The sequence below is a fragment of the Pimephales promelas genome, chromosome 11 (genome assembly GCF_988280905.1).
Source record: "Pimephales promelas chromosome 11, fPimPro1.hap1.1, whole genome shotgun sequence".
In the NCBI taxonomy this organism is placed as follows: domain Eukaryota; kingdom Metazoa; phylum Chordata; class Actinopteri; order Cypriniformes; family Leuciscidae; genus Pimephales; species Pimephales promelas.
Window position 1 is genome coordinate 18,949,048 of NC_142779.1, and position 23,820 is coordinate 18,972,867.

At 35.9% G+C, this 23,820-nt stretch overlaps 5 protein-coding genes across 9 annotated transcripts; 1 reads left to right on the top strand and 4 right to left on the bottom strand.

The window, feature by feature from the left end:
- Window positions 1–4,628: 4,628 nt before the first annotated feature.
- Window positions 4,629–11,019, bottom strand: snx5 (sorting nexin 5). The gene is made up of 13 exons (XM_039653219.2): window positions 10,860–11,019; window positions 10,056–10,160; window positions 9,780–9,890; window positions 9,482–9,603; window positions 9,259–9,382; window positions 8,698–8,793; window positions 8,513–8,618; window positions 8,321–8,396; window positions 7,969–8,008; window positions 7,783–7,869; window positions 7,224–7,383; window positions 6,819–6,904; window positions 4,629–5,591 (listed from the first exon to the last, which is right to left on the bottom strand). The coding sequence occupies exons 1-13, from the start codon at window positions 10,893–10,895 to the stop codon at window positions 5,541–5,543; spliced, it is 1,200 nt and encodes a 399-aa protein (XP_039509153.1). The 5' UTR covers window positions 10,896–11,019; the 3' UTR covers window positions 4,629–5,540.
- A 445-nt stretch (window positions 11,020–11,464) lies between these two features.
- Window positions 11,465–13,585, top strand: mgme1 (mitochondrial genome maintenance exonuclease 1). Its single transcript, XM_039653220.2, has 4 exons — window positions 11,465–12,160; window positions 12,228–12,450; window positions 12,646–12,778; window positions 13,376–13,585. Exons 1-4 carry the CDS (start codon window positions 11,638–11,640, stop codon window positions 13,505–13,507), a joined length of 1,011 nt encoding a protein of 336 aa, XP_039509154.2. The 5' UTR covers window positions 11,465–11,637; the 3' UTR covers window positions 13,508–13,585.
- On the bottom strand, window positions 13,567–16,975 carry LOC120463947 (glycine N-acyltransferase). 3 transcript variants are annotated; one of them, XM_039653221.2, is made up of 6 exons: window positions 16,169–16,968; window positions 15,896–16,009; window positions 15,699–15,810; window positions 15,478–15,604; window positions 14,651–14,737; window positions 13,567–14,147 (listed from the first exon to the last, which is right to left on the bottom strand). In XM_039653221.2, exons 1-6 carry the CDS (start codon window positions 16,241–16,243, stop codon window positions 13,751–13,753), a joined length of 912 nt encoding a protein of 303 aa, XP_039509155.2. In that variant the 5' UTR covers window positions 16,244–16,968; the 3' UTR covers window positions 13,567–13,750. The 3 variants fall into 3 exon arrangements, 2 of the variants coding, with proteins under 2 accessions (XP_039509155.2, XP_039509156.2); XR_005618584.2 differs by having other exon boundaries at window positions 14,026–14,147; window positions 14,503–14,737; window positions 16,169–16,975; XM_039653222.2 differs by lacking the exon at window positions 14,651–14,737 and having other exon boundaries at window positions 16,169–16,954.
- A 540-nt stretch (window positions 16,976–17,515) lies between these two features.
- LOC120463948 (glycine N-acyltransferase-like protein 3) lies at window positions 17,516–19,228 on the bottom strand. Of its 3 annotated transcripts, none has more exons than XM_089117149.1 (5): window positions 18,897–19,228; window positions 18,708–18,786; window positions 18,494–18,614; window positions 18,285–18,411; window positions 17,516–18,159 (listed from the first exon to the last, which is right to left on the bottom strand). In XM_089117149.1, the coding sequence occupies exons 1-5, from the start codon at window positions 18,920–18,922 to the stop codon at window positions 17,742–17,744; spliced, it is 771 nt and encodes a 256-aa protein (XP_088973275.1). In that variant the 5' UTR covers window positions 18,923–19,228; the 3' UTR covers window positions 17,516–17,741. The 3 variants fall into 3 exon arrangements, with proteins under 3 accessions (XP_088973275.1, XP_088973274.1, XP_039509157.2); XM_089117148.1 differs by having other exon boundaries at window positions 18,708–18,815; window positions 18,897–19,227; XM_039653223.2 differs by having other exon boundaries at window positions 17,516–18,141; window positions 18,708–18,815; window positions 18,897–19,225.
- Window positions 19,229–20,067: 839 nt separating this feature from the next.
- LOC120464038 (cystatin) lies at window positions 20,068–22,095 on the bottom strand. Its single transcript, XM_039653342.2, has 3 exons — window positions 21,794–22,095; window positions 20,538–20,648; window positions 20,068–20,444 (listed from the first exon to the last, which is right to left on the bottom strand). The coding sequence occupies exons 1-3, from the start codon at window positions 21,995–21,997 to the stop codon at window positions 20,367–20,369; spliced, it is 393 nt and encodes a 130-aa protein (XP_039509276.2). The 5' UTR covers window positions 21,998–22,095; the 3' UTR covers window positions 20,068–20,366.
- Window positions 22,096–23,820: the final 1,725 nt, after the last annotated feature.

Sequence of the window (23,820 nt, forward strand, 5' to 3'; positions counted from 1 at the left end):
CTTTTTTTAAAGATTTCAAATTTTAGGTGTTATTTTACATTAAAAGCACGGTATTAGCCTACTTCATTAAGACATTTTGGACAATTCACAGCAAAAAAAAATACTAGGAGATTCATATGCACTGAAAAATTTTAAGGAGTGGATGCACATTCCACATTAATTTCTTTATTGTGTAACATCACAACATCAAATTGAACAAGAGGGAATTGAAAGAACAAAACAGAGTATAGAGCAGATTAACCTGAATGTAAGTCCAAACCTTTTCATGCCTAAGAAAGACCTCTCAAGTAATTTCCAACATGCTTTATATTTTATTATGTAATAGATCAAATGTCTTTTTTTCTCTCTCTCTCTCTTTGCACTGTCTGCATACTACTTCTATAAGCATATTCTCAATATAGGGACAATGCTCGAAATATTTATACAGCGAGATCTACAAGATAAACACATTACCCTTAAAAATCAAATGAACCGAAATACCCTAATATTTCCAAATCTTTCTTCACCCTTTAAACTGTGCCCACAAAATGCTTCAAAATTGGTTCATAATCGTCTTAAGTTTTACAACAGGTCCCATATGCATGCAAATGTTAGAAATATCTGGCATGGAACTTGACTCACAGATTTATCGGTCAGCCATTCGAGGTCATGTCAACGTGGTCTGTTTGCTTAGTGACTGAGAAAGTCAGAGCTGCAGCACATGGTCTATAAAAGTATATAGCCTATCATAGGAGTATTTTTGTTCATTGCTTGTTTAATAATGCCTAACCCTAACCTTAATGGTATGCGAATAAACATGAAAGAATATTAACATTAAATGTTACAATTATTTTACAGAAATGTTTTCAATTCAGAAATCAAATTGGAAGAAATCAAAATGTAATATAGACATTTTTGCATTTAAACAAAACATACAGTATAGAAACAGTCTGCAATTTAAACGTGTTGTGCATTTTTCTCTAGTCTAGAGACCAGATGGAGCCCAGGACATTATATTACAGCCCATTCTCACCCCCAAGGCGTCACCTATAAATGACTGCATGGCAGTATTCAGCTGTTACTGTGTTTGATGTCTTTTCAAAGTAAACAAAACTGCTTCTTCTAGGCTATATCTTTATCAAGAGAAGTGAGTGGATAAACTGGTCTGCTTATTGAAGATATAGAAAAGTCAAATACTGTATATTTATTGTTGCTGCTGTTTCTTGGAAGGCCCGCTTCCTTCCAAGAGAGCACTCGTACCTTACCACAACTTTAATAGACTGAGAGTCCAGAACAGATGCCCTCCATTGACACTAGAGAACATCATGGAATACTTCAATGCACTTTAAGCAACTGAATTTCAAACTATCCATGCTGTCAGGTTTACGGCATATTTTGTATGTCAGTGTGAATGCTCTTATAAGTTGGTTTGTAGTGTCTCGCTGGGTAAACCCACACATTATGAAATCTCATTGGTCTAAAAACACACTCCTTAAGTGTGTTCCTTGTTCAGGAAATAGGCATTGAAAATGTATACTCATAAATATCTTATTTTTGGTTGTGATTGTGAAACGCATCAGCAGTTTATGTCACTATCAACTTTAAATATAAAACTGATCAACCATCACTTTAGACTTTGCATATAGCCTATACCAAGAACAGTGTTGTGCAAGTTACTTCCAAACTGTAATACATTAGGTATTACTTGTTACTGTTATTTAAAAGTAATTCATTACCTTACAATATTACTGTCCCAGAATTGTAATGCGTTACATTACTCATGTATTACTTTTGAGTTACTTTCACCAAAATAACTAAGTAAAACTTAACTTTTGGGCTGTAACGATATGCAATATGAAACCGAAATCGCGATTTGCCACACGACTCAGATCAACGAACCTACAGAATCGCGACAAACCTCTTCCAACTCCCAGCATTATTCTCCTTACCGTCCAGATCCAATGCTGCCTTATCTTTAAATTAGGCTATTAGTATTATTTGAAGTTAACATTATAAAATACGTAGACCTACACCACAAAACTAGTTGAGGATAAATTATTTAAAATTGGGGAAGTCCAGAATTATGGACATGACATTTGCAGTCAAAACTTGAAATAAAAATTCTCAGAAAATACATGTATTGAAACGTATATCGGCTACTTCCTTAAAGGACTCCAGACATTAGACAAATATCAGTCTATGTTTTATTTTTAATATTAGGGAAAAGACACACATTCATGCGTAACAAAAAAATAGGAGGTAAAATATATTTTTTGTAATTCTGTTAATTACACTGCGCAAATCGGATAAGGAAGGGTGGCTCTCCAGTCTCCATAGAACTTAAAATATTCATTTTATTTCAGTTTTTGTGTTCGTTTATGAGGAAAAAACAATGTTACAGACGCGACCGCTCTGAACCGGCACTAAAAGACTGCTTTAAAACTTTCACATAGTCTGTTGCCTTTAAGAAGTAAAAGCAGACAATACACTGTAATACAACTGTAATACAAGCCTCACTGAACATGTAACGAGTAAAATATTACTGAAAATTGATTAGTAATGCCTTACACTACTGCGTTACAGCAAAAAGTAATATGTTACTGTAATGTATTACTTTTGCAATGCGTTACTCCCAACACTGACCAAGAAGTGCCTAACATAAACTTTACCTGACGCTATTTTTAAGTGATTCATTGCATATCTCACTCAACGGTTTACAGTTATTATGATCAACAGATTGACATTATTTCATTTTTAGGCTATCAAATAAACAAATAAATAGATATTCAAATTCTGTTATTTTATTGCTGAAATTACTTTATTAATTTTAGTGTTGACACCTAAATGACATGAAAAACATTAAACTACCACATAAGTTAGTTTAGGGACATGATAGAAAAAAGCACTCCAGACAGGCTTTTAGCTAGCATATTATTTTAAGATTCAAACTTCATATATATATATATATATATATATATATATATACTGCTAAAAAATAAAGGGAACACTTAAACAACACTTAAAAAGTAAAACAAGAATAATGTATTTAATAAGATTATTTCATTCATTCAGATCTATGATGTGTTATTTTAGTGTTCCCTTTATTTATTTATTTTTTGAGCAGTGTATAAGGGTGGGAGTAAAGGTTTGGTCTTTCATTGTTCAAAGTTTCAATTGTGCTTTAGGGTCAAAGCACAACATAGTGGATTGTAAAAAAGACCATAAAAACTACTGGGCAACTAGGTTGTTTATCATTGAATTTCACATCTGATCTAATTGTTACTGGATGGCTTCAGAAGATGAGGAACTCTACACTTATGTAGGCTAAAACAATTCAAATGCAAAACCATCAAATTTCAACCTCAACTGCTGACATTAACCATATCTATTGTGTGTTTTGGAAGAGCTGACCCACATCCTGACTGACATTAAAACATCTTTGTTTAAAAGTCCAGCTTCCTTCTTTGTGGATTTAACAAATTAAGCTATTTGTTTTTTGCCCCTCCCCTTATATAAAATGAATGAGCTAAATACTTTCATCATGAGACTATCCAAATATCCAAAAATAGTGAGCCAAGAAGTCTAAATTAAGGCATGCAGACCTACAGTTCAGAGGCCAATGACATTGAAACAATAGCATAATAGAGAAGTAACCAGTTCCTCTTCTCATCGACAGAAAAATATGAATCAGTGGATAATGTAATGAGCCCTACAGCTCAAAAGTGGACAGCAACTCCAATCAAAATGCAAGGAATGAGGGAGAAAAGGACACTGGGGGAGAAATTTCAGTCAGTGTGCTTTCGGCAAAAGGGAATGAGAAGGAGGACAATACAATAATTGTGTCTAATCTAATCCCATCAATTGATCTCCAGCTGTAAAAATAATAAAGCCTTCTCCAAAGGCATTTTTTTTAAAGCTGTTAGAGTGTGTCCTAACTTTTTTTTTTTTTTTTATCTCAGCTCTGATGTCTGATATTTAGTATTTCTCACAGCAAGCAACAGTAAAGTGACATGTCATTGAAATACATAAGCACTGACACCCTCTGGTGGAAAAAAAGGCTAATTTAAAACATTAATAACTTGTTAAAAGACCAAACGTCATTCAGTGAACAATGAGACTAAATGTGAGAATATGTAGGTTTGTAATCACATAACTTTAAGGTAAATATTCACATTGAAATTTAGACCACTAAACATCAACATCACATAAAAGGAGGAATGAAAAGACACAAAATGGGTAAGCAGGGCATATTCATTTTCATTATTGCAAGTTTTCATAAAAATGATGATACTCCATATGAAAACATTTGTTTCATCTCTACAATCATTTATAAAATTTATCATCTGAGTTTGCACATCATTATAATAGTGCTTTTACAAATCAATCTCCATTATTATAAGAAAAGCAGTTACATATTTTTGTGGCTTTACATAAAACCAAACTTTACACATATATTGGTCCACTGAATTTAAATGTAGCAAATCTTAAACTGTTAGTAACAACATCAAGAGAAACATTTAGTCAAGTAAAAAAATACATTTGAATAAAGAATGCTGATTTATATTGGATGGAGAAAGTGTGTGGATGAAAGCTATTAAACTAAATTAACTAATATAATCTTAAATCAGAAGCATTTTTTCACATATGACTCACATATGACACATATAGTATCTGACTTTAGTCATCAAAAAAGAATGAGTTCATTGAAAACATGCAGCTTGAGGAAAACATATATGGAAGCACCATCTTATTCATGGCTGCATAACTTTACCATAAACTCTGGCTTCCACAAACTACTAATAGTAACAAAACAAAGAAAGTTGTGAGATTCACCCACACAAACCAAAAGGGGACATTAGAGTCAGTCTGCAATTTCACAGTCCTTTACGTTTAACATAAAAATAACCAAATGCAATATAAAAAGTGCTGTTTTTGACCCTGACATTGTAATTTGGCAGAATATGAATGTAAATTAATGTCAACATTCCCATGGCGCTTATATTTTTTTCTAGTAATCTATGACAAATTGGGTCATGTCTTTAAATGAGTCTCAATTGAAGAGAAAAATGTGAAATTCACACTTCAAAGATATATACTGCTCTGTCATCATGCATAAGCTTTCCAGTGTGACTGCAAAAAACACATTTAAAGGTACAAAATTGCAGTCGAAAACTTAAGAAAATCACGTTGTGTGCTTTTGTTTCTTCTGTCATTGTGGTGGTTTATAACTGTCTGCAAAGTCTGAGCTAAAACATCTCAGCTAATGCTTACAAGACCTGGAATAGTTAACACAGCAATTGTGTTATTGAACTGAGAGCGTCGGGTGATGTCATGTTCACTGCCCTCAGTTTGGTGGCAAGATTCAAGCAGTAATAACAAAAATGGCCATGAGAAAAAAAATAGTGTAAACATGGAAGAGACATTGCTGGTGGTGGCTCTTTTTTACGTTTTAGAGTTGAACCACATTAAGGACATTTGAAGTAGGTGCATCCAGGTTCCCCTCTATTGGGTTGGTAACAATGCTAGGAGCTCAAGATGGTCCAGTGACCTCATCGTGTGGGTCAGTTGCCTTTGAGCATCTCAATGCTGCCTTGCAGAAGGGACACACTGTTCTGTAGTGAGTGTAGAGAACAGAGAACATGACAGAGTACAAGTGGGAGAGAGAACAGATGGAAGAAAGTCAACATGTTGGGCCAAACCATGTTAAAAATCAAGGTTCTCACACCTATTGATTAACAGATCCCCATGAGTTTCCTAGTCGATCATATTACTATATTTGCTATTCACATTACTCTATTTTCTTTTTTTAAATGATAAACATTCATAGTTGTTTAAATATTTCAAATATTTTAATATTTTTAATAACGGAAATATTAGATAAATTAGAAATATATATTAATTTCTATATTAATATTATTTAAAATGTATTTTTTTCCTGTGTTGGCAAAGCTGAAGTTTGCATCATTATCATAATCTTTAGTTTCACATGAAGACTTCTTATTTTTAATAATATTAATTATTGTTGAAAACAGCTGTGCTGCTTAATATATTTTTTTCAGGACTATGATGAAAAGAAAGATCAAAAGAATAGCATTTATTTGAAATATAAAACTTTTGTTTTATGGAGTACTGTTCAAATGTTTGGGGTCAGTAAGAATATTCCTTGCTGAATAAAAGTATTTATTTCTTTTAGTGGTTCTCAAAGTGGGGTCCGTGGACCAGTGGTCCATGAACTTTAACCAGGGGGTCCGCAAAATAATTTAGAAGCCTATGTTTTATTCCGTGTTTTAGTCGCCTACGTTTAAGTCGTGTTTTCTTTATCATCTGAAAACATGCTATTTATTTCAAAGTGACTTATATAATTAATTCAATGTCAAATAATACAAATTAGAAACTTAGAAACCCACTGACATGCTTTTAAAGCTAGTTATGAAATTGTAGGTACTTAAAACACCTTAAAATGCACATGTGTAGATCAAGAACATCAAAAATTCCTCAGGTGGGGGGAATTTAAAAAAAAATTTGAGTCAAAAGTGATGCCCCCCAACCCCCCTAGCAAGATCACTTTTGGGACCTCAATAGGCCTCAAATGGGACTGCATAGGACCCTGGGTGGAGACACTTTATGCAAAAATATTTCATTAGCCGCTCCCACATTAACTTTGGGCTCAATCACTGTTATAAATATGAGGGGGTCCCTGTAAGGGGTACCTGTCTCTAAAATGTTTGAGAAACCCTGTAGTGTATAATTACAACTTTAAAATTCTCTGATTTACCAGGTCTTCCAAGATTGTAGGAATCAATGTACCACCTGGACACATGACACTTCATCATCCTCACCTTGGCATGTTTTATTTCCAGCTCAGTCATCTCGATCAAGTTCTTACGAAAGGCTATAACACGCCTTGCCTTGAAGCTGGTGAGCTCTACAAACACATGAAACCAATGTTAGTAGGTAATTACTCGCTTAAAGGAAGTTCGCCTAAAACCGAACCTCTTGCATGACAACTTTTTTAGATACTTTCTAGTTTCCCAACAATATTCTTTCAACTTTCTCTGCAACTAACCAGCTAACCAGGCACAATTTTAATAGTTCATAGAGATCACTCCTTGCAAAATTCAAACCTAGATTCAATTACCTGCCTGGATCTATAAACACTACATTAACTCTTCATGTATTATAAACTCAGACAATCAGAGTAATAAAAGTAATAAATAAAAATAGGTTTTAATTGTAAAACACACCTTTCCTGCCAGAATCAGAGAGCTTGTCAAACTTTTGCAGACACTGCTTCTGGTTCTCCTCAGCCTGCGCGATGTCTTTACCTTTCAGACGAGCCTTGTCAAGAGCTTTATTGGAATTTTCGTAATCGGCAAGTGCCCGTGCTCGTCTATACAAAAGGTCCTTAAGGAAGCAATGGCATACATTATTGATAAACTTATAATTCGGATAAATCAACTTATTTGAGTGTTAGTGAACAATGGCCCAGGATGCTCAGTCAAGTGTGGGTTCTCTTTACACGATGGCATCCAGACGAGCTACAGTGTAAGATTTATGAGATTAAAAAGAAATTCTGTTGCTGTTACAACAAATGACGTGCACTTGAGGAACACAACGACGTGCATGTCTGCCAGACTGGCAAAAAAAACTAAGGCAAGTCTGGTGGGCAAACATGTGAGTTTCCACCCAACAATGAACACATTCTGGAAACAACTATAAAACATACAATCTAATATACTTGGTTGAATTATACAATCCATATAATACACAACTGATGTAACAAAAACAAAGGGAAGGTTTCACCTTAGCAGCCTGGATGTCCCTTGTGTAGTATCTTAACAATTCTGTCAGCTTGAGCTCTTGATCTGATGCCACCCTGTCCTCCACTTTCTGCAAAACACATACATGACATGACAAGTCACTTGATCTTCTGAACATGGCAACAGTCGGTTTGTAAGTTGGTAAGATAAATCCTACAGAGATACTCACACGAAGCTTTTCAAACACATCAGCACATTTTTCTAAGTGCCTGGATGGAGAAAGATGAAGTAAAAATGAAAAATCTAACATCATCAAGCTTCAACTTGTTTTTGTGGAATGTATTTGTTGTCAATTTTGCCGCTTTAAATGTAAATAATATAAAAATAACATTGAATTTTTTTACAATATTGCTAGTGAAAATTTTGGTAGGGGAAGTGAAAATGCTACTACTAACTTTACACTTTATTAGTTTCACTTGCATATCAATTAATTATGCTATGCTGCTTAATGTAGGAAACAGTTATTGCTGTTCTTTGATGATGCTTTTTTTATGGCAAGCAAGATGAAATGCACTTCTCACTTTTTAAAGGCAGAGTTATTGTCTGCAGCAGTGCTGTTTAGAGCCCCAGAAATGTGGTTATAATCATCAGCAACATCTAAAAAATGAAAAGAAAAGAAAGACAATCTTTTTATGAATATGAATATATTTCAGTATCAACAAATAGCCAAAACGTTTGCAGCCAGATGATTCGTTTGGATAAAATGGACTCACTTTTGTGTGAACGGGTCATTTTCTCAGCCTTAGCAGCGGAGTCTTTGATCTTAACGGAATAATCCAACAGAAAAGTCTTCTCCTGTTCAAAAAACTCATCAACCTCCTGCAAAAAGAAAATAATTTAATTGACATATAATGACATAAGACGGAACACTGCTGCCTGTTGTGATTGACACACTGACCTTGACCCCTGAGATGAGGACCTCATCAGCGGTCTTTACCATGTTCTTAAAGAACCCACCAAACATTTCCTTGGCATTTTTCCTCCTTACGGTGAGCTAAACGCAAATGAAAAGAGAATTCCAAAGTCAAGCACGATATGAACCAATCAGAAGGCAGAACCATAATGTGCACTCTTTATCGCCACTGGTTGACTGGCTGAGATCCAAGAAGGTCATCCGTGTCTTTGTTATCAGTATAACTGACACTTATCAGTGTAATACAAGACTTAGTTAGAGTTTTAAGACACTTTTGTTCTCTCTCTCTTTCTATATCTGAATCAGCAAAAAAACAGCTGTCCAATCAGAGACCGTTTTTGTGCTTAACCATGCAGGAAGTGGCCCCTCTCCTCTCCCCTCCCACTTTATCTTCTGCACTCATACTCCAACCTATCTCCATGTCTGTGTAAATTGCCAGCATTGCAGCTTCTCAGGAAATTAACAATGCCAACAGTCCCTCTCACTGTCTCTCTGTTTCCTGGTCAGGGAAGAACAGGACTGGCTTAGACAAAGCGGAAGACTCACATCCTGGTCGTATTCCAGGAATATCTGGAAGTTTCTGTCCTTGCTGAAGACGGGGTGGGAGGAGAGTCGCTGAAGAAAAACTTCATGAACCTGCACGGTCTTCTTAAAAACAGCAAGATATTCTCTGAAACGATACACTGATTTAAATATACACATTTAAATGTCAGCAATGCCACAACCTGTGTGCAGAAAAAAAACATTTATAATGTAGAATTTGACTCACGCCTCAAGTTCCTGCTTCATTTTGGCATATTCTTCTTTTGTCATGCTCGATTCCCCCTCTCCCAATTTATGCATCTTCTCCCGGGGACCCTCAAAGTCTGGTTTTGGCGGGACGGGAGGAATCTGAGGAATATCGACAAGGGAGCAAAGAGGAAAGTACACTGTAAAAGCAAGCCATGTACAATGCAAACAGATGGTCAATAGAGTCCATAGTTTGCATGTTGGCCAAAAGTTGCCTTCTGTTGCTGGTGATGAGTATTCATAAATCTGGACAATATGGATATGGGTTTTAAACTTACAATGAGGCCAGCATAATCCTCAGTCTCCACAATTGTATCATGGAGCCAGATGAAATCTTCGTGCTGTCGTGGCACAGAAAATTCTGGCTTCTGAAAGGAACTAAGTGTGGTCTGAGAGGATGTGAAGAGCAAATTGACAGTATAAGTATTTAAAACTGCAGAAACTACATTGATAGTCAAAATGTTATAGATCATGGTAAGTTACACTTAATAATACATAACGCACGCAAGCTATTCGAGCATTTGAATGGCAGCAAATTTGATCTGTTGGCTCACCTTGGTGTGGACGGTAAATTTGACTTTGTCACGCTCACAGAGGGCATCAGGAATATCGATAAGGAGAGATGCATCGTGGTTCAAGTCGACTGATACCGAACGCACCTGTACCAAGATAAAAAAAAAAAGATTTGTTAAAAACTCAATCTGAGAAATCAAGAAGAGCGCTTTAAATAAAGACTGAGAACTGTAACGTTAGTTATGACTTGTCTCCATGAGTCCTGAATGGATTTTGCGGGTGGAAAATAAATGAAAATGTATACATTTTACTCATCTGTCTAAAAAGGAAAAATGTCATTCAGTCACCTATTCAACAAAACATGCAGTCGTTTACTACAAAAACGGCGTAACTCAGTGAACGGTCATAGAGTGCGGAAAAAGCAGTTAGAGAAACTTCCTCATATGATGTCTACAGAAAAGAGACTTAAAAATAATTATTTATAAATTTCGACGATTCGTTTTTAAATGTTAAGTTACCTATTGACAAAACAAACAACTAATGACGCATTGGCCAATATCACAGCAATATAATTACACTGCCAGCTGAAATATTATCATTATTAACAAACAGACAGATGGACGGACGATATACAGATAGACTATGGCACTAAGACGGCTTTAAAACTGGTTTGCCTTTGTTATTATTGGGGAACACAGCTAATAAAGAGTCAAAGCTATCACAAACGTGCGATTACAGTTAAAAACAGTGATGGGCGGTTATTAAGCAACCGAGAAAGACGAGTGCTTAAACAGTATTCATTAACAAACTTGGACTCAATAATAGAGAGATATGGCGACACTTACCTTATCCTTATCACTGTCCTGTGATATAGATGTCATGTTCAGAAGATATTTCACTTATTGTAACGTCTCTGAGTTGTACATTAAACAGTACTTTTAACTTTCCAACTGCTGCTGCTCGTGCTCCTCACTTTCCTTAGCCTGTCACTGTGGATATCCGGGGGGATCGAATTTTTTCTGGCAACACGTCAAAATAAAAGTCTTTAAAACACTGTTATGTTTTGACTACAGCTGCTTCGCACAAGAAAGTGAGAAAAAACATATTACATACCCAATTTATAGAGCAATAATAATATTAAATAACTTCATTAACACAGCATGTGATGTCACAGATGTGACTTGTGAAAAGCTGCTGTAGAAGATGTAAAGTGGACGTGTAACCGTAGTAACGTGTTAAAAAGCTTCGAGTAATTTCAATACAATTGTTTATTGAATTTCTACTTTAGAACGTCGAGCCTGTATACATATAGAACTTATGCGTTTGCTGTCGATTAAATACAAAAAACTACTTTTAAATCCTTTTCATAAAAGTTGCATTGTGGGAAATGCTGTTTTATTTGAACACATTCAACGTGCGTTTGATTACGTTCAAACTACAATTACAATAATTCCCCAGTAGATCCAGTTCAAACTGCGCTCCATTTGAATCTGAAATGTAGTAACAATCGTGATCGCTTACTTTATTTTTTGTTTGTTTATTTATTTTAATTTATCTCCATTTTCCAAAGCATGGGAAAGTAGATGTAAACATCACCATATAAACCGGATAAGAACATTACATATGGCGATTACAATGCAAGTATTGAAGGTATTGATACAATGCAAGTGTGCGAGATCAATGGGCTTGCCCTCTGGTCAGTTCTCGCGTGTGGACCACTTTTCAACCAGCTGTCAATGGCGAGCGCGCAAAAAGGTCAGTCAATACAGCACAGTGGACACAGAGCGCTACAAGTCTCTGGTGCGCGCGGTGTTGACCTCAAAAACCAGCTCCCAGACTCCTGTGAGCATCGAGGATGAGGACTGTCAGCTGTACGGACCTGTAATAAGATCCAGACCGCCTTCACAACAGCCCAAAGTACCTAAAAACCTGCATCCACTGTTAAATGAGGCCAAAGGTCAGTCGGAATATGTTCCGGGACCTTTGGCTCGTATACCATTACAGAGGGACTCTAATACGACATCACCTAGTGTGACCCGAATCCTACAGAAGACCATGCCACCTGATCAAGCCTTTTACCTGGAGAGGTGGAAGAGAATGATGATTGCTGAACTCGGAGAGGAAGGATTTAAAGAATACAGCTTGAGTAAGCATATTTATTTTCTTTAATTGAATATTAAAAGGACTACTCCTAATTAATGTGTTGTTTTTAGAAATTTTCAGACAAGGACAGCTGTTCCATTCTGCCATTGAGGACCATTTCACCCCAAAAACCCCATCTAAAGAGGACCCTGATCGCCCATTGGAGGTGTCCGGGTTTTTAGAAAGTGCGTCTCATGTGCTGAATGATATAACAGGAGTGAGAGCTATTGAGAGTGCTGTCCATCATTCTACTTTACAGTACCTGGGGATTGTAGATTGTGTCGCTCAGTACAGGTGAGATGAATTCCTTTGAATCAAAAAGTCATGTAAGAATTCTTAATCAGATTTATCATACACCTTTTTTATTTAGTTTTTAATAGAATCATGTATTCTTGATGCTTTCTTACACATATTGACATTGTTCCTTTTTTTATATGTTGATCATGCTGAATTGTCCCCTAAAACTAAAGTTCATTTGCTTTCATACAGAGGTTCATTGTGTGTCATTGACTGGAAGACCTCTGAAAAGCCTAAGCCCTTGCTTCACCATACTTATGACAATCCATTACAAGTAGCTGCCTACATTGGAGCCTTAAACAGTGACAACAACTACAGCTACCAGGTAAACATTACAATGACTTGAGATCGGAAACATATGTGTGTTAGTTAGGCCAGCAGGGGATCCTAAAGCCCCAGTATAATGATGTGGACACTATACACTATACTACACTATATCGTCAATGAGACGTTAAATCGAGGTCCTGACTCTCTGTGCCTGTGGTTGTAAAAAATTCCAGGATGTCCTTCAAAAAGGAGTAGGGGTTTAACCCTGCAATCCTGGCCTAATTTTCCCATTGGCCTCTGTCAATCACAGCATTCTAATCATCCCATATAAATACTGATTAGCTTAATCACTCTAGCCCCTTTCCTAATTTTGATCAAATAAATACTGCTTTGATGAGCATAAGAGACTTCCTGAAGCATTTAAAAAATCTTACTTGCACACTAAACCTTTGAACAGACTATGTAGTCATAAAATCGCTCCCCTCAAAATCTATTTGAAAGTGGTCACATGTTACTGTGTAAACGGTCTTGTCTGACCACTAATGAACATCTTATTGCCAGGTATATACAGGGCCTAAAGGTATTTACTCTCTTTAAATGGCTTGTTGAAGTTTTCCATTGGAGTCTTTCATCATGTTCTGTTGTTTACACATAGGTAAAAAACGGTTTAATTGTGGTGGCCTACAAAGATGGATCACCCGCACATGCTCACTTCTTGAACTCAAAGCAGATTAGGCCATTCTGGGAGAAATGGCTGCTTCGACTAGAAGAGTATGCAGAAAAATGAAACGGCTTACAAATGTACTTTAACTGTCAATGTTTGTTTTACATGTGATACAAAGAATAAATAGTTGTGTTGTACACATTTTATTGATGGAATGAATCCTTATTTAAATAAATCAATTGTTTGGTTGTTGATGGTGCCTTGTGGAAGTTGTACTACATTAAATCAGAAAACAGCTTTTACATAATACATAGCATTTCAGACAGAAGCTAAACCATTCTGTTTGGTTGTTCTGATATGGCCCAATTAAAAATCATTAAATCCAAACCAGGCTGCCCTGTAATCCGGTTCCTCTGTGAAACCCAGGCTTGTAAAGAGCCTGTAGGATAACTGGTTCTTCTCCTCTATAAAACAGTACACTGGACAGCCTTGAGAGTGGAGTCTTTTTGACATAATGGTGACCAGTGCTTTTGCATAGCCTTTTCCTCTGTGTTCTGGAACAGTGTACAACATTCCCAGAGCACAGGAGGGATACGTTAATATCCATGCTACTGGTTGATCATCTGCGTCCAAGACACAACAAGAGGGAAAGTTCAAAATCATATTCTTAATCATTACTTTGCTGTGTTCACAGCCAAACTTCCAGCTACTGTTGACTAGTGCAAGATGAGACTCATTGAGAGAAGACAGCTTCAGTGATACACTGCAGGAAAAAGAAAACAAATTTTAGTTTAACCTGATATTTCTCACTAAAGGCAGGCTCACACTACAGAACTATGAGGCTATGTGAATTGTCACAGTGCTCACATGACACAACAATTTTTGTACAGAAAAAAAGATTGGTCAGAAATGCACGCAGGTTGGCTGTCCATGTGAATTCAGCAAAACTTGATGGTAAATCAAATATATCATAATGTTAAGTATAGAGCAAAGACCACTTATTTACATTTTTTAGATATATTTTTTTTTGTTAGATTCTTAGTATAAAACAATTATGGTCAAATTGTCACCTTGTATTCATGTATGTTTAGGTGCATGATATCATAAGAGCAGTTTACCATGTTGTTTCATCACTCACACTACAAGATCACGTTTCGATAATATCCAACAGGTTTGAAAATTGGGCAGTGTGTGAGACAGACTCAGATCACGCCGCTGACATGCTCATATTTGACGAGCTTCAGCGACAGGGGTTTTGTCACAGACATCGGAAATCTGTCTGCGACATCAAAATCCAGCCAAAAGTCCTGTAGTGTGAGTGTGAGCCTGCCTTCAGGGGTCACACTTGCAATCCTTGGTGGTAAATTACAGATCAAAGAAAATAAGGGTCAACATTTTTTTTTAAATAAATGATTGCAGTATTATGCAGGATGATGAATTTTGAGGGGATTTCATGGTACTAGACAACATAACCTCTAAGTGATAAAAAAAATGTTAGAAATATGAAATAATAGGAAAATAACACTAAAATAATAGAAATATGAGGAAAAATTAGATTAAAATGTTCGAGACAAACTTTGTAGGCCATCCAGAAAGTTTGTAGGTTAAAAAGCTTTAAGTTTCAAGTAGTTATAGTGTGTTAAAAGGGTATGTATTAATCCAATGCATGGACGGCAGGTTGGTGTCATCTGGTGGGAAACATAAAGAAAATCAAATGCAATACTATAGTGCACTAGATGCCAATATAGCCTAATATATAATTGGGATGTGTAATCCCTAGTTACTTATAAAAAGGTTTGGATATACATTTTAGACATGATCAAAGAAGACTACTTCATTGTGGCTCATTTTAGACAGAATTGCTTTGTATTTTTAAATTTCCCATTTTCCCATTCATATCCAATGGCATTTATTTATGAGAGTTGCTAAGAGTGAGATACAATGATGATGACAACAACCGAAGAGCCATTAAAAGGTTGTTTCACTTACAGTGCTTGTACTCAGTGACAAATTACTGCAATATAGCTTGAACTATGAACTGCCCTAAAATTGTGTCTGAAGTGTGGTGTTACTGATTACAGTGTATACTTCACCTATCAATTTGTGAACATTTTGATGGCTCTCGAAGAACCATTTCCAGGCACACTGCTTCTTTCTTCATGGGTACACCTCTGTTTATAGCCACGAATTCCAGCATCTTTTCATGATGAAGCTCAGTGGCTTGAGACAAAGATTTAAATAAAAAAAGAGTTTGAGACCTTTTTAGTGATTTATACTAATGTAAAAAAAAAACTTGCAAAAGAGATACAAGTACCTAAGCAAATATACATTTTCCAGTCAATGACATCTGTTTGTGCCAGCAGCAGGTCTCTGAGGCAGACATCGTTTTTTGAAAACACTGTCAAGTCTTTGAAATGGTCTCCTGTCTGTAGAAAAAAATGGGTTGTTGAACCTATCCGAAGTATTGTGAAATATCCAACCAATCACTTAAATTTTGCAAATTCCTTATACCTCACGAATTTCTGGTTTAATGAGTAAAACTCTGAAGTCCGGCCACAGGTCAACAAACACACTAACAGGATCAGCTCTCCTCCTTCTGTTGAGTTGAACAATACATCCATATACCTGTATGTATCCAGGACAGACACACACACACACACACACACACACACACACACACACACACACACAATGTTTAACGTTTATTGCTAACGCTGACGGTTGAGTCGCATGTAGGTCTGGCTAAAGTAAAGCATTCTATTAATTTTAGTATTTTTTTAAAACCTGCAGCGACTGTGGAAAGTAGTTTTTAAGGTCTACTTCCAGGGTCTTCAGATCCTCTGTAGTCAGCTGACGCATTGTGAGGGGTCCCTTCTTTCGGCGTGAGCGTGTCTACTGAGCGCTTTTAAAGCCTCCGAGTCCGAACCCGTCTGGCTCAGCCATAGGGTCTGAACCATAGAACAGACCACGTTCCAGGGTTGCCAAATCCGCTGTTTTCCCGCGGAGTGGACTACGTTTGAACGGTTGCCGCGGGTTGTTTTTTGTTCCACGAGGAACAAAGTTTTTGTCATATTGCATAAATTATGTTTAATTGAAATGCTTGTATTGAAATACTTGATATTCTACCATTGTTAAAACTGCTAGATTTTAATTTTTGTAAAGTAGGGTCACTGGTATAGCCTTTGAGCTTTGTTCATTTTATATACCGGTCGGCCACTGACCATAAAATGTATATTTTAAGTATGGCATAGGCCTATTTTGATTTTTGGTGAATTATTTTAACGCAGAGCTGGCAACCCTACCCAGTACATACGTAACTAGGTAGACAGGAAGGGGTTGCTTTTTAAGGGTTAGTAAACGTCAGAGCCATGGCTCTGGTAAACGTTAAAGTTTAAAGTTCACAAATGTTCATGCAACCTATGCATGCAACCTACAGTCTATGCATGCAACGCGTTACATCTACAGCTCCCTGCGTGGAATTGTTTCCGGATCGGGACCTTTATTTATTTCCTTTTTGTACAATATTTAATTAGAATAGTTTTATGAAATATACCTATATATATGATTAAAATGCCTGTAATTGAGTGATGCATATGGGAACAGTTATCTTTTTGTACTTCCGGCGGGGGGGGGGGGGGGGGGGGGGGGGGGGGGGGATGGAGATAAATGAGTAATCTTACGGTCCCCTAACATTGAGAATCCCATTTAAAAATAAAATAAAATTCAAAAGGATTTCCCCCACAAAAATATGTATTGCTACTGCAGCCACAAGTTTGGCATCAGATAATTTTTTGAGGCTGGTTAATAAATACATTTGAGAAACTAAGTAATTTCCAGCAAAATACAACTCTGAATGGGATATTTGTGTAAATAGGCCATATTAAATTAATTTTTTTAATTTAAAATGGAAATTGCAGATGCATTCTCCATTAACTCAACTTAATACTTGAAATGACAGATCTCCCCTAACATGAGGCATAATGCATAATCATTATTCGTCATTTCTGATGTTCAAACATAAGTTTGGTGTCTTTCTTCATTCATAAAACATTTTTAGTGAAAGTTCTAGAACACAATGTCATCAACAAAATGTATAGAAAATGTTACAACTGTTTTTTTGTACGTGACAGAACCTTTATGTAATCAGAGTTGCAAAGGGAGGGAAAGATAATGTTTTTGATTAAAGATTACAAGTGTATATGATTTTTAAATAATGACGTGCATGAATAAATCATTTATAATAACACTGCCATTTTTATAACAAAAAAAAGAGAATTGTCAATTTTGATTTCATGTTGACAGGTGACATTCAAGGAGGGGTTTTTTAGTCGCATATAGGAGTAAGTGTGTATTCATTTTAACAAATGAATTCGTACCAGGCAGCCCTATAAGAGCCGTCCTCAGTAAAACCAAGGTTTGTAAAAAGTTTGTAGGAAAGCTGATTGCATTCTTCGATGAAACAGTAAACAGGATAGCCCTGAGAATGGAGCTTCTTTGCCATTGTAGTGACCAGGGTTTTGGCATATCCTTTCCCACGGTGCTCTGGTAGAGTGTATAACATTCCAATGGCACAGTAATCATACAACAGTAACCAGGACACAGGCTGGTTGTTCTCATCTGTAATGCAGCATGTGGGGAAATGGTTGATGAGATTCAGGATGTTCCTGTAACCTTTGTCATCCCCACCAAATTTCCAAGTCTTGTTAACTACATCGGCATGTGACTCATTCAGGACAGACACTCTGGTCTCAAGGTCACTGAGGAAGGAAGCGAAGCTATAATGGATATATTTTATGCATCATCAATCTTTTATTTAAATGCATATTATGCAACACAAATCGATATTTATGGGTTCATGAAATAACCTTTTGAAACAGAATAAATATAGGAGCTGTATTACCTGGAAATGAGCTCAGGTATATTACTGGGATCAGATATCATTAGGTGCACTAAGGAGAAACCTTTCATTTTGACACCTTGAGAAGCAGCAATTTCCTCCAGCATTGGTGAATGACGTACATCACATCCTAGCATTAATGTAGGGTAATTAAAATAACAAGAAGTCACATTAATAATATAATATAAAATTGGGGGAAAAGACATGCCTACCTCCTATTAAGAAGTATGTGCTCCAGTCAATTGCATTTTCCACAGTCAACATTCTTCTCATGACTTCTTCATCTGTACTGTACAGAGTCACCTTCTTCATAAAGTCCTTTGCTCGATTATTCTAATGATTTCAGACGAACATTAGTGATGTTGACTGTAAAGTGGTTTAGTTAGACAAAGTGTTGGATAGTTAATATAATCAAGGAAATCTCACATTTGGATCTGGTCGAACAATGATAGTGGTAAAAGCGGGCCACTTATCCACCAATACTTCCAACGTGTGTGGTTTCCCCCTGTTTATAGCAAAAACAAACCCATACACCTAAAAAAATAAAGTATTTGATTAAATGCGACAGTAAAATCATTCGCGGATTACTGTGACATAAAATAAACATAGCCTTACCTTAATGGATTTAGGCAGATGCGCATATAAAGTAGTCTCTGCTATTTTTAACTCATCTGAATTTAAACATTTCATGTTTCACAGTAAAATCAGACAATTCATTAAAGTGAAACTGATTTTGCCAGAGGTGGCAGATTTATCCAGAACAAAGTCAAACACAGGAAATGTAGGGTGACCAGACGTTATCTCCAATATCTCGGGACAATGCCGGGGTTTTTTGTGCTGTCCCCGACTAGACTTGTTCCCGGAAATTTCCTGGACATTATGTCCACGTACTTCGACAACATGTACAGAACACCGGGCAAATACACTGCAAAAATTCCCGACTAAGAGCAATCAGAGCTTATTTATTATCTCCAACAGAGGGCGCTGCAAGCTACACTGATGACTTGGTCGCGCGCCACTGTCTTTGTCCAAGAGCAGAGCAGATCGCAGTTTCATCATAAGTTATCAATATACACACCATTATAGGTTTCAAGGTTTATACAGTTTATGGTTTCAAGCAAGTCTCTAACTATTCGCGTGGTTAAAGTAATAGCTCTAGCTGTTTGTATGCCTACATATAAACATAAAATAACATTTGATAGGTTAAAAAGTAACTACTAAAATAAGATTAGAAAAATTACAAAATATTTTTTACATACAGTTTTATTTAGGCTTTATTCGAATTTGTTTTATTTGAAGTGTGTTTTATCGCCATACCAACATTTGGTATGGACTATTTTCATGGTTTCACAGTTAGGCAACAGTTATGTTGAATGTTTTCTGTCCTTTCTGTTTTCCTTCATGTCTGAGTTCACTAGTTAATATGCATACCTATGATAAACATGACACACTATAACATCGTGATTTCATGAAAAATGCCTTTACTGATATAAAAAACAGACTTATGAACTGTGCAACGCACCAGTCTCGTATCTCTCACAGAGGAGTGGAAGCATAAAAGGAGAAGTTCAATTTATTAACTTTATGAATTTTAAATTTAAATCACATTCAAATATATCAGTTCTGGTATTTACACTCCTATAACTGTTGTTATCACAACAAATACTATTGGGTTGTTTTCTTTGTTTAAGTATACATTCACAAAATAATATACAGTGTTCTCAATCCTCCAAATCAGTATGACTCTCCCAAAATGTATTTAACCAAAAAACAGTGCACAGACATATCTCATTCAACCATCTTTTATTAAATAAAGGATGAACAAATGTTGGAAATGCAGTTTATTATTCAGAAATTCTTACAAATCGTAGATTTTTTCAAAGCAATTGAGTCTAATGAGATTGCATGATTATTGTGTTAGCGAAGCATTCTTATATCATGATTTGTTGTTGACATCAAAGGTTATCACAACAAATCAAATTCCTATTATATGAATAGTAAAGACTAGCTTACCAGAATTAGGAATAAGTCAATTTTATTGCTGCATGATTGTTAAAAAGACTCAAACTGCACTAGAAACATGCTCTACATGCAGGTGTTTTCAAGCACTTTGATTGACTTTAACCATGGCTGGCTCCAGACCACTATTTTGCACTGAGTGACCTAAAAGGAAAAAAAAGTAAATCTTTTTTAATATAGAAATTGATAAATACAAACAGGTAACTGTAGTACTGTTAATGAGACAGTGTGTCTTACGTCTGCAACAGCAGGGTCCTCATGAACGACACACAGGGTCTCAACTCCACCCTTCCTGCAAGATGTTCTGGCCACTTTCACAGTGAAGATGTACTTCAGGCCGGAGACTACCTAGAGCAACCAAAAACATGTTCAAGCATTGTTGAGTAAACCCTGATGTAATGTGTCACAATTTCACAAAAGCAACCTACATTAACTGATGTTTAAAATATCTTTCTTACCATGAACATTTCATGATGTGAGCAAAGAGAACATTTTAAGCAATAAAAAGTTGTCAATTTTCAAAAAACATTGGTCATACTTCAAATACTGAGTGACGTATTTGAACTAAGGTAATACTTACCTTTAACAAAATCTTTCCCCTATAATATAAATAATTTCCATGTTGGGGCAACAATTCTCTTTCTATATTGATTTGGATACAACTGGCAATAATTTCAAGAGTTCTGAAAATATTTATTTGTTTTAACATATATTATTTATTTATTCCTAGAATATTTTCCAACATCTCCAATACATATTAATTAGATACTTAGTACTTCCTCATACCCATGTTAACTTCTTTGCTACAAATCACTTTAACAATAATTACCCTATTCCATTGTTTGCCATTAAATCCTATAGGCATTAGGAATTATAGCTGAATACTAGTTGCTACTGGATTAGGCCTACTTACTATTAAAAAATAGTAAGTTTGAAAATCTATTTAGACAGTTATTTGTTATTCACTTATTTGTATGCAGTCACATATTGCACACCTTTGTAACTGTCACTGCCTTGTTTTAAACAGGCTTTTGTCAATTAAATCAGGTTTGTTGACACAGACACACTCCCATTTGACACACACCATGACGCAGAACCTTATTTCACCAAGTGTAACATGTTCCTGGATTAACATTCTAATCAAACAATCAGATTTGACTGATAGGTTTACAGTTACATGTCAAGTTAACGTACTTACAACCAGGGTTAGATGCTTCACTATTCTTATTCAACTATCATTTCCCTCTGATTTTAGGGATAGTCTAACTAATAAGTGTTCGGTTAGGATATGGTTAAGGCTAGAAGAAAAAAAAAAAAAAACAGGACAGGATTGTTGTTCCAAAATCAACAAAATATGTTGACATAGACTAGCCTATGTGACGCATCTCGGCAAAATCAGGACGTTCCACCATGATGTTTCTCACTGGGTGTTATTTAGTGTCGTTTCGACAACAAACGTTTCGTAAACAAACGTTTAAAGTAGGCATACTTACTTGTTTTTGAACATTGACGACTTCGGAAACCTGACGCACAAATACATCATTGCTTTGCTTGTTGTACTGGACCATTGCAAACTGTAACGCATTCTGAGCTCCGTCGTCGTTCATGTCTGCATCTATAGGACCTCCAATCAACCCAGCGCTCGCCACGGCCAACATCACCGCCAGAAACGGCACCACAATCATCTTAAAATACATGTTTAAGCTGTAGTAATGAACTCGGACTGTCTTTCTCCGTTATGTCGCCAAATCGAAACTGAATGGAACCAAATATGCTGTCTGAGATTATAAACAAGCACCCTCTATAGTGCGCGAATTAGGGCGGGGCCTCACGCACCCACCAATCGCAGTTGTAGGGAGGGACAATGGGTTTGAAAGAAACAAACAAACTTTTTTTCTCTTTTTAATTTAATTTAATTACAGTGCTTGCAAGTTGCAAGGCGACAACTGTATTTGGAATACCTTTCTGTCTGCATTACACAAATATGCAATTATTTGTAATTATTTATAATATAGCTATATTTAAAAAAAACCATCACAATTACTTTATGTCGGTTTATAAATATTGCATTTGAATTATTTATGCTTGTTTTGTCATGTGTTGTTGCTATTTATTCAGATGTTTGACAATGTTTTGATGGTTTTTTGGTTCCCAGATAGCACACATAACCTATATGTCTGCAAGATGTCTGTTAAAGATCACTTTATTTTGGATAGCAGCTGCTGTTTACAAACATCTGATAGACATCTTTAAAATGTCAGTTTAACATGCATTCTAATTCATTACATCTTAAAGACATCTTCTAAATGTCTATTTGACATCTGACAGGAAACGTCCTATAGACGTATGCAGATGAGCAAACACTCCTCCAGATGTTAAAAAAACACACATCAAATAGAAAATATACGTCTCTTATGTATGTGTGCTAATGTGCTATCGGGGTTGTATAGGCTAAATGTTAATGTTTTTTGTTTTGTTTTTTACATTTGAATGTATTCTTGTACTTTTATAAAGCATATACTTTAAGATAATTAATATTAACTATCTGAATTATCTACCAAACTGGCCTACTTCAGCCACTGTCAACTGGGTTTTAATTTTTATAAAAACCCTTGTTCTTTGTTTCTATTAACAATTTCATTTATTTTGTCCTTAATTGTATAAGCAGCTTGAGTCAGCGTGATTTACAGGTCTTTACGGCTTATGTTCTGGTTTTATATATCTGTCTCTGCTATCGTGCTCTCAACCAAAGTAGGTGCAAAGAAACACAAAATGCCATTCTCTGGTTCCCTCTATAAAACAAAATCCAGAACTCCTTGAACAACTATATGGTATAAAAATAACCACTTTTGAGTCCCTTTATTTAAGTGGTACCAACATTGCCATCTCAGAGAAGTCTGAGTCTGACAGTTGTTTCCTACACTGTAACTCAAGGAATCTCAGAATCATTCAGGTATAACCTCATGCAAAGACACAGTGAGTCTATAATGATTATTGTAGTAAGTCTGCTGTGGCCTTGGATTTTTTTTTAACCACAGTTTATGTTCTAAAAGAAGTATTTAAAAAACTGCTGCTCTAACTTTGTACTGTAATTGTATATGGTTAAGTCACATGTGTTAAATATTTTGTCTCTGCTTAATTAGTGCATTGTGTGGAATAGCCTAATGGTTGATTCTTACAACTATGATAATCACTGTTATTTACAGAAAGTAGGCCTATGAAAGAGTGAATGTGCCTGCAGTTTCCTTCCGCAGATTTTCTATCATTACCGAATAAATAGTCTGCACATCATTTTTTGAAACACTGTGAATATGGAATATGGAACGACCCCCTCAAATTAAGAAACCGTTTCTCTAGCTATATTGTTCAGGTATAATCATTACGGATTGTTAAAGGGGTTTATGCCACTGGCTGCAGGATTTAGCATAGTCTGAAACACTAAGTAGATTTTAGACCAGTGTTTCCAAATACTTGGCCCATTTTATTTATTTGTGAGATTTATATTTATTTGTGAGATATA

Bases quoted from the DNA above. Each gene is read 5' to 3' on its own strand.
- snx5 (XM_039653219.2), bottom strand. From the start codon at position 10,895: ATGACATCTATATCACAGGACAGTGATAAGGATAAG. The intron at 9,604-9,779 runs GTAAGTTTAAAA...GATATTCCTCAG, and splicing joins AGGATTATGCTGGCCTCATT to ATTCCTCCCGTCCCGCCAAA. The intron at 5,592-6,818 runs GTGAGGATGATG...CACTCACTACAG, and splicing joins TGGAAATAAAACATGCCAAG to AACAGTGTGTCCCTTCTGCA.
- mgme1 (XM_039653220.2), top strand. From the start codon at position 11,638: ATGGCGATTACAATGCAAGTATTGAAGGTATTGATACAATGCAAGTGT. The intron at 12,161-12,227 runs GTAAGCATATTT...TGTTGTTTTTAG, and splicing joins ATTTAAAGAATACAGCTTGA to AAATTTTCAGACAAGGACAG. The intron at 12,451-12,645 runs GTGAGATGAATT...GCTTTCATACAG, and splicing joins GATTGTGTCGCTCAGTACAG to AGGTTCATTGTGTGTCATTG.
- LOC120463947 (XM_039653221.2), bottom strand. From the start codon at position 16,243: ATGCGTCAGCTGACTACAGAGGATCTGAAGACCCTGGAAGTAGACCTT. The intron at 15,605-15,698 runs GTACTTGTATCT...CTTTGTCTCAAG, and splicing joins GAAAATGTATATTTGCTTAG to CCACTGAGCTTCATCATGAA. The intron at 14,148-14,650 runs GTCTGTGACAAA...TTTTTCCTGCAG, and splicing joins GTCGCAGACAGATTTCCGAT to TGTATCACTGAAGCTGTCTT.
- LOC120463948 (XM_089117148.1), bottom strand. From the start codon at position 18,971: ATGAAATGTTTAAATTCAGATGAGTTAAAAATAGCAGAGACTACTTTA. The intron at 18,816-18,896 runs GTAAGGCTATGT...TTATTTTTTTAG, and splicing joins ATCTGCCTAAATCCATTAAG to GTGTATGGGTTTGTTTTTGC. The intron at 18,160-18,284 runs GTAATACAGCTC...TATCCATTATAG, and splicing joins ATACCTGAGCTCATTTCCAG to CTTCGCTTCCTTCCTCAGTG.
- LOC120464038 (XM_039653342.2), bottom strand. From the start codon at position 21,997: ATGTATTTTAAGATGATTGTGGTGCCGTTTCTGGCGGTGATGTTGGCC. The intron at 20,649-21,793 runs GTAAGTATGCCT...TGGTTGCTCTAG, and splicing joins TCGTCAATGTTCAAAAACAA to GTAGTCTCCGGCCTGAAGTA. The intron at 20,445-20,537 runs GTAAGACACACT...TTTTCCTTTTAG, and splicing joins AGGACCCTGCTGTTGCAGAC to GTCACTCAGTGCAAAATAGT.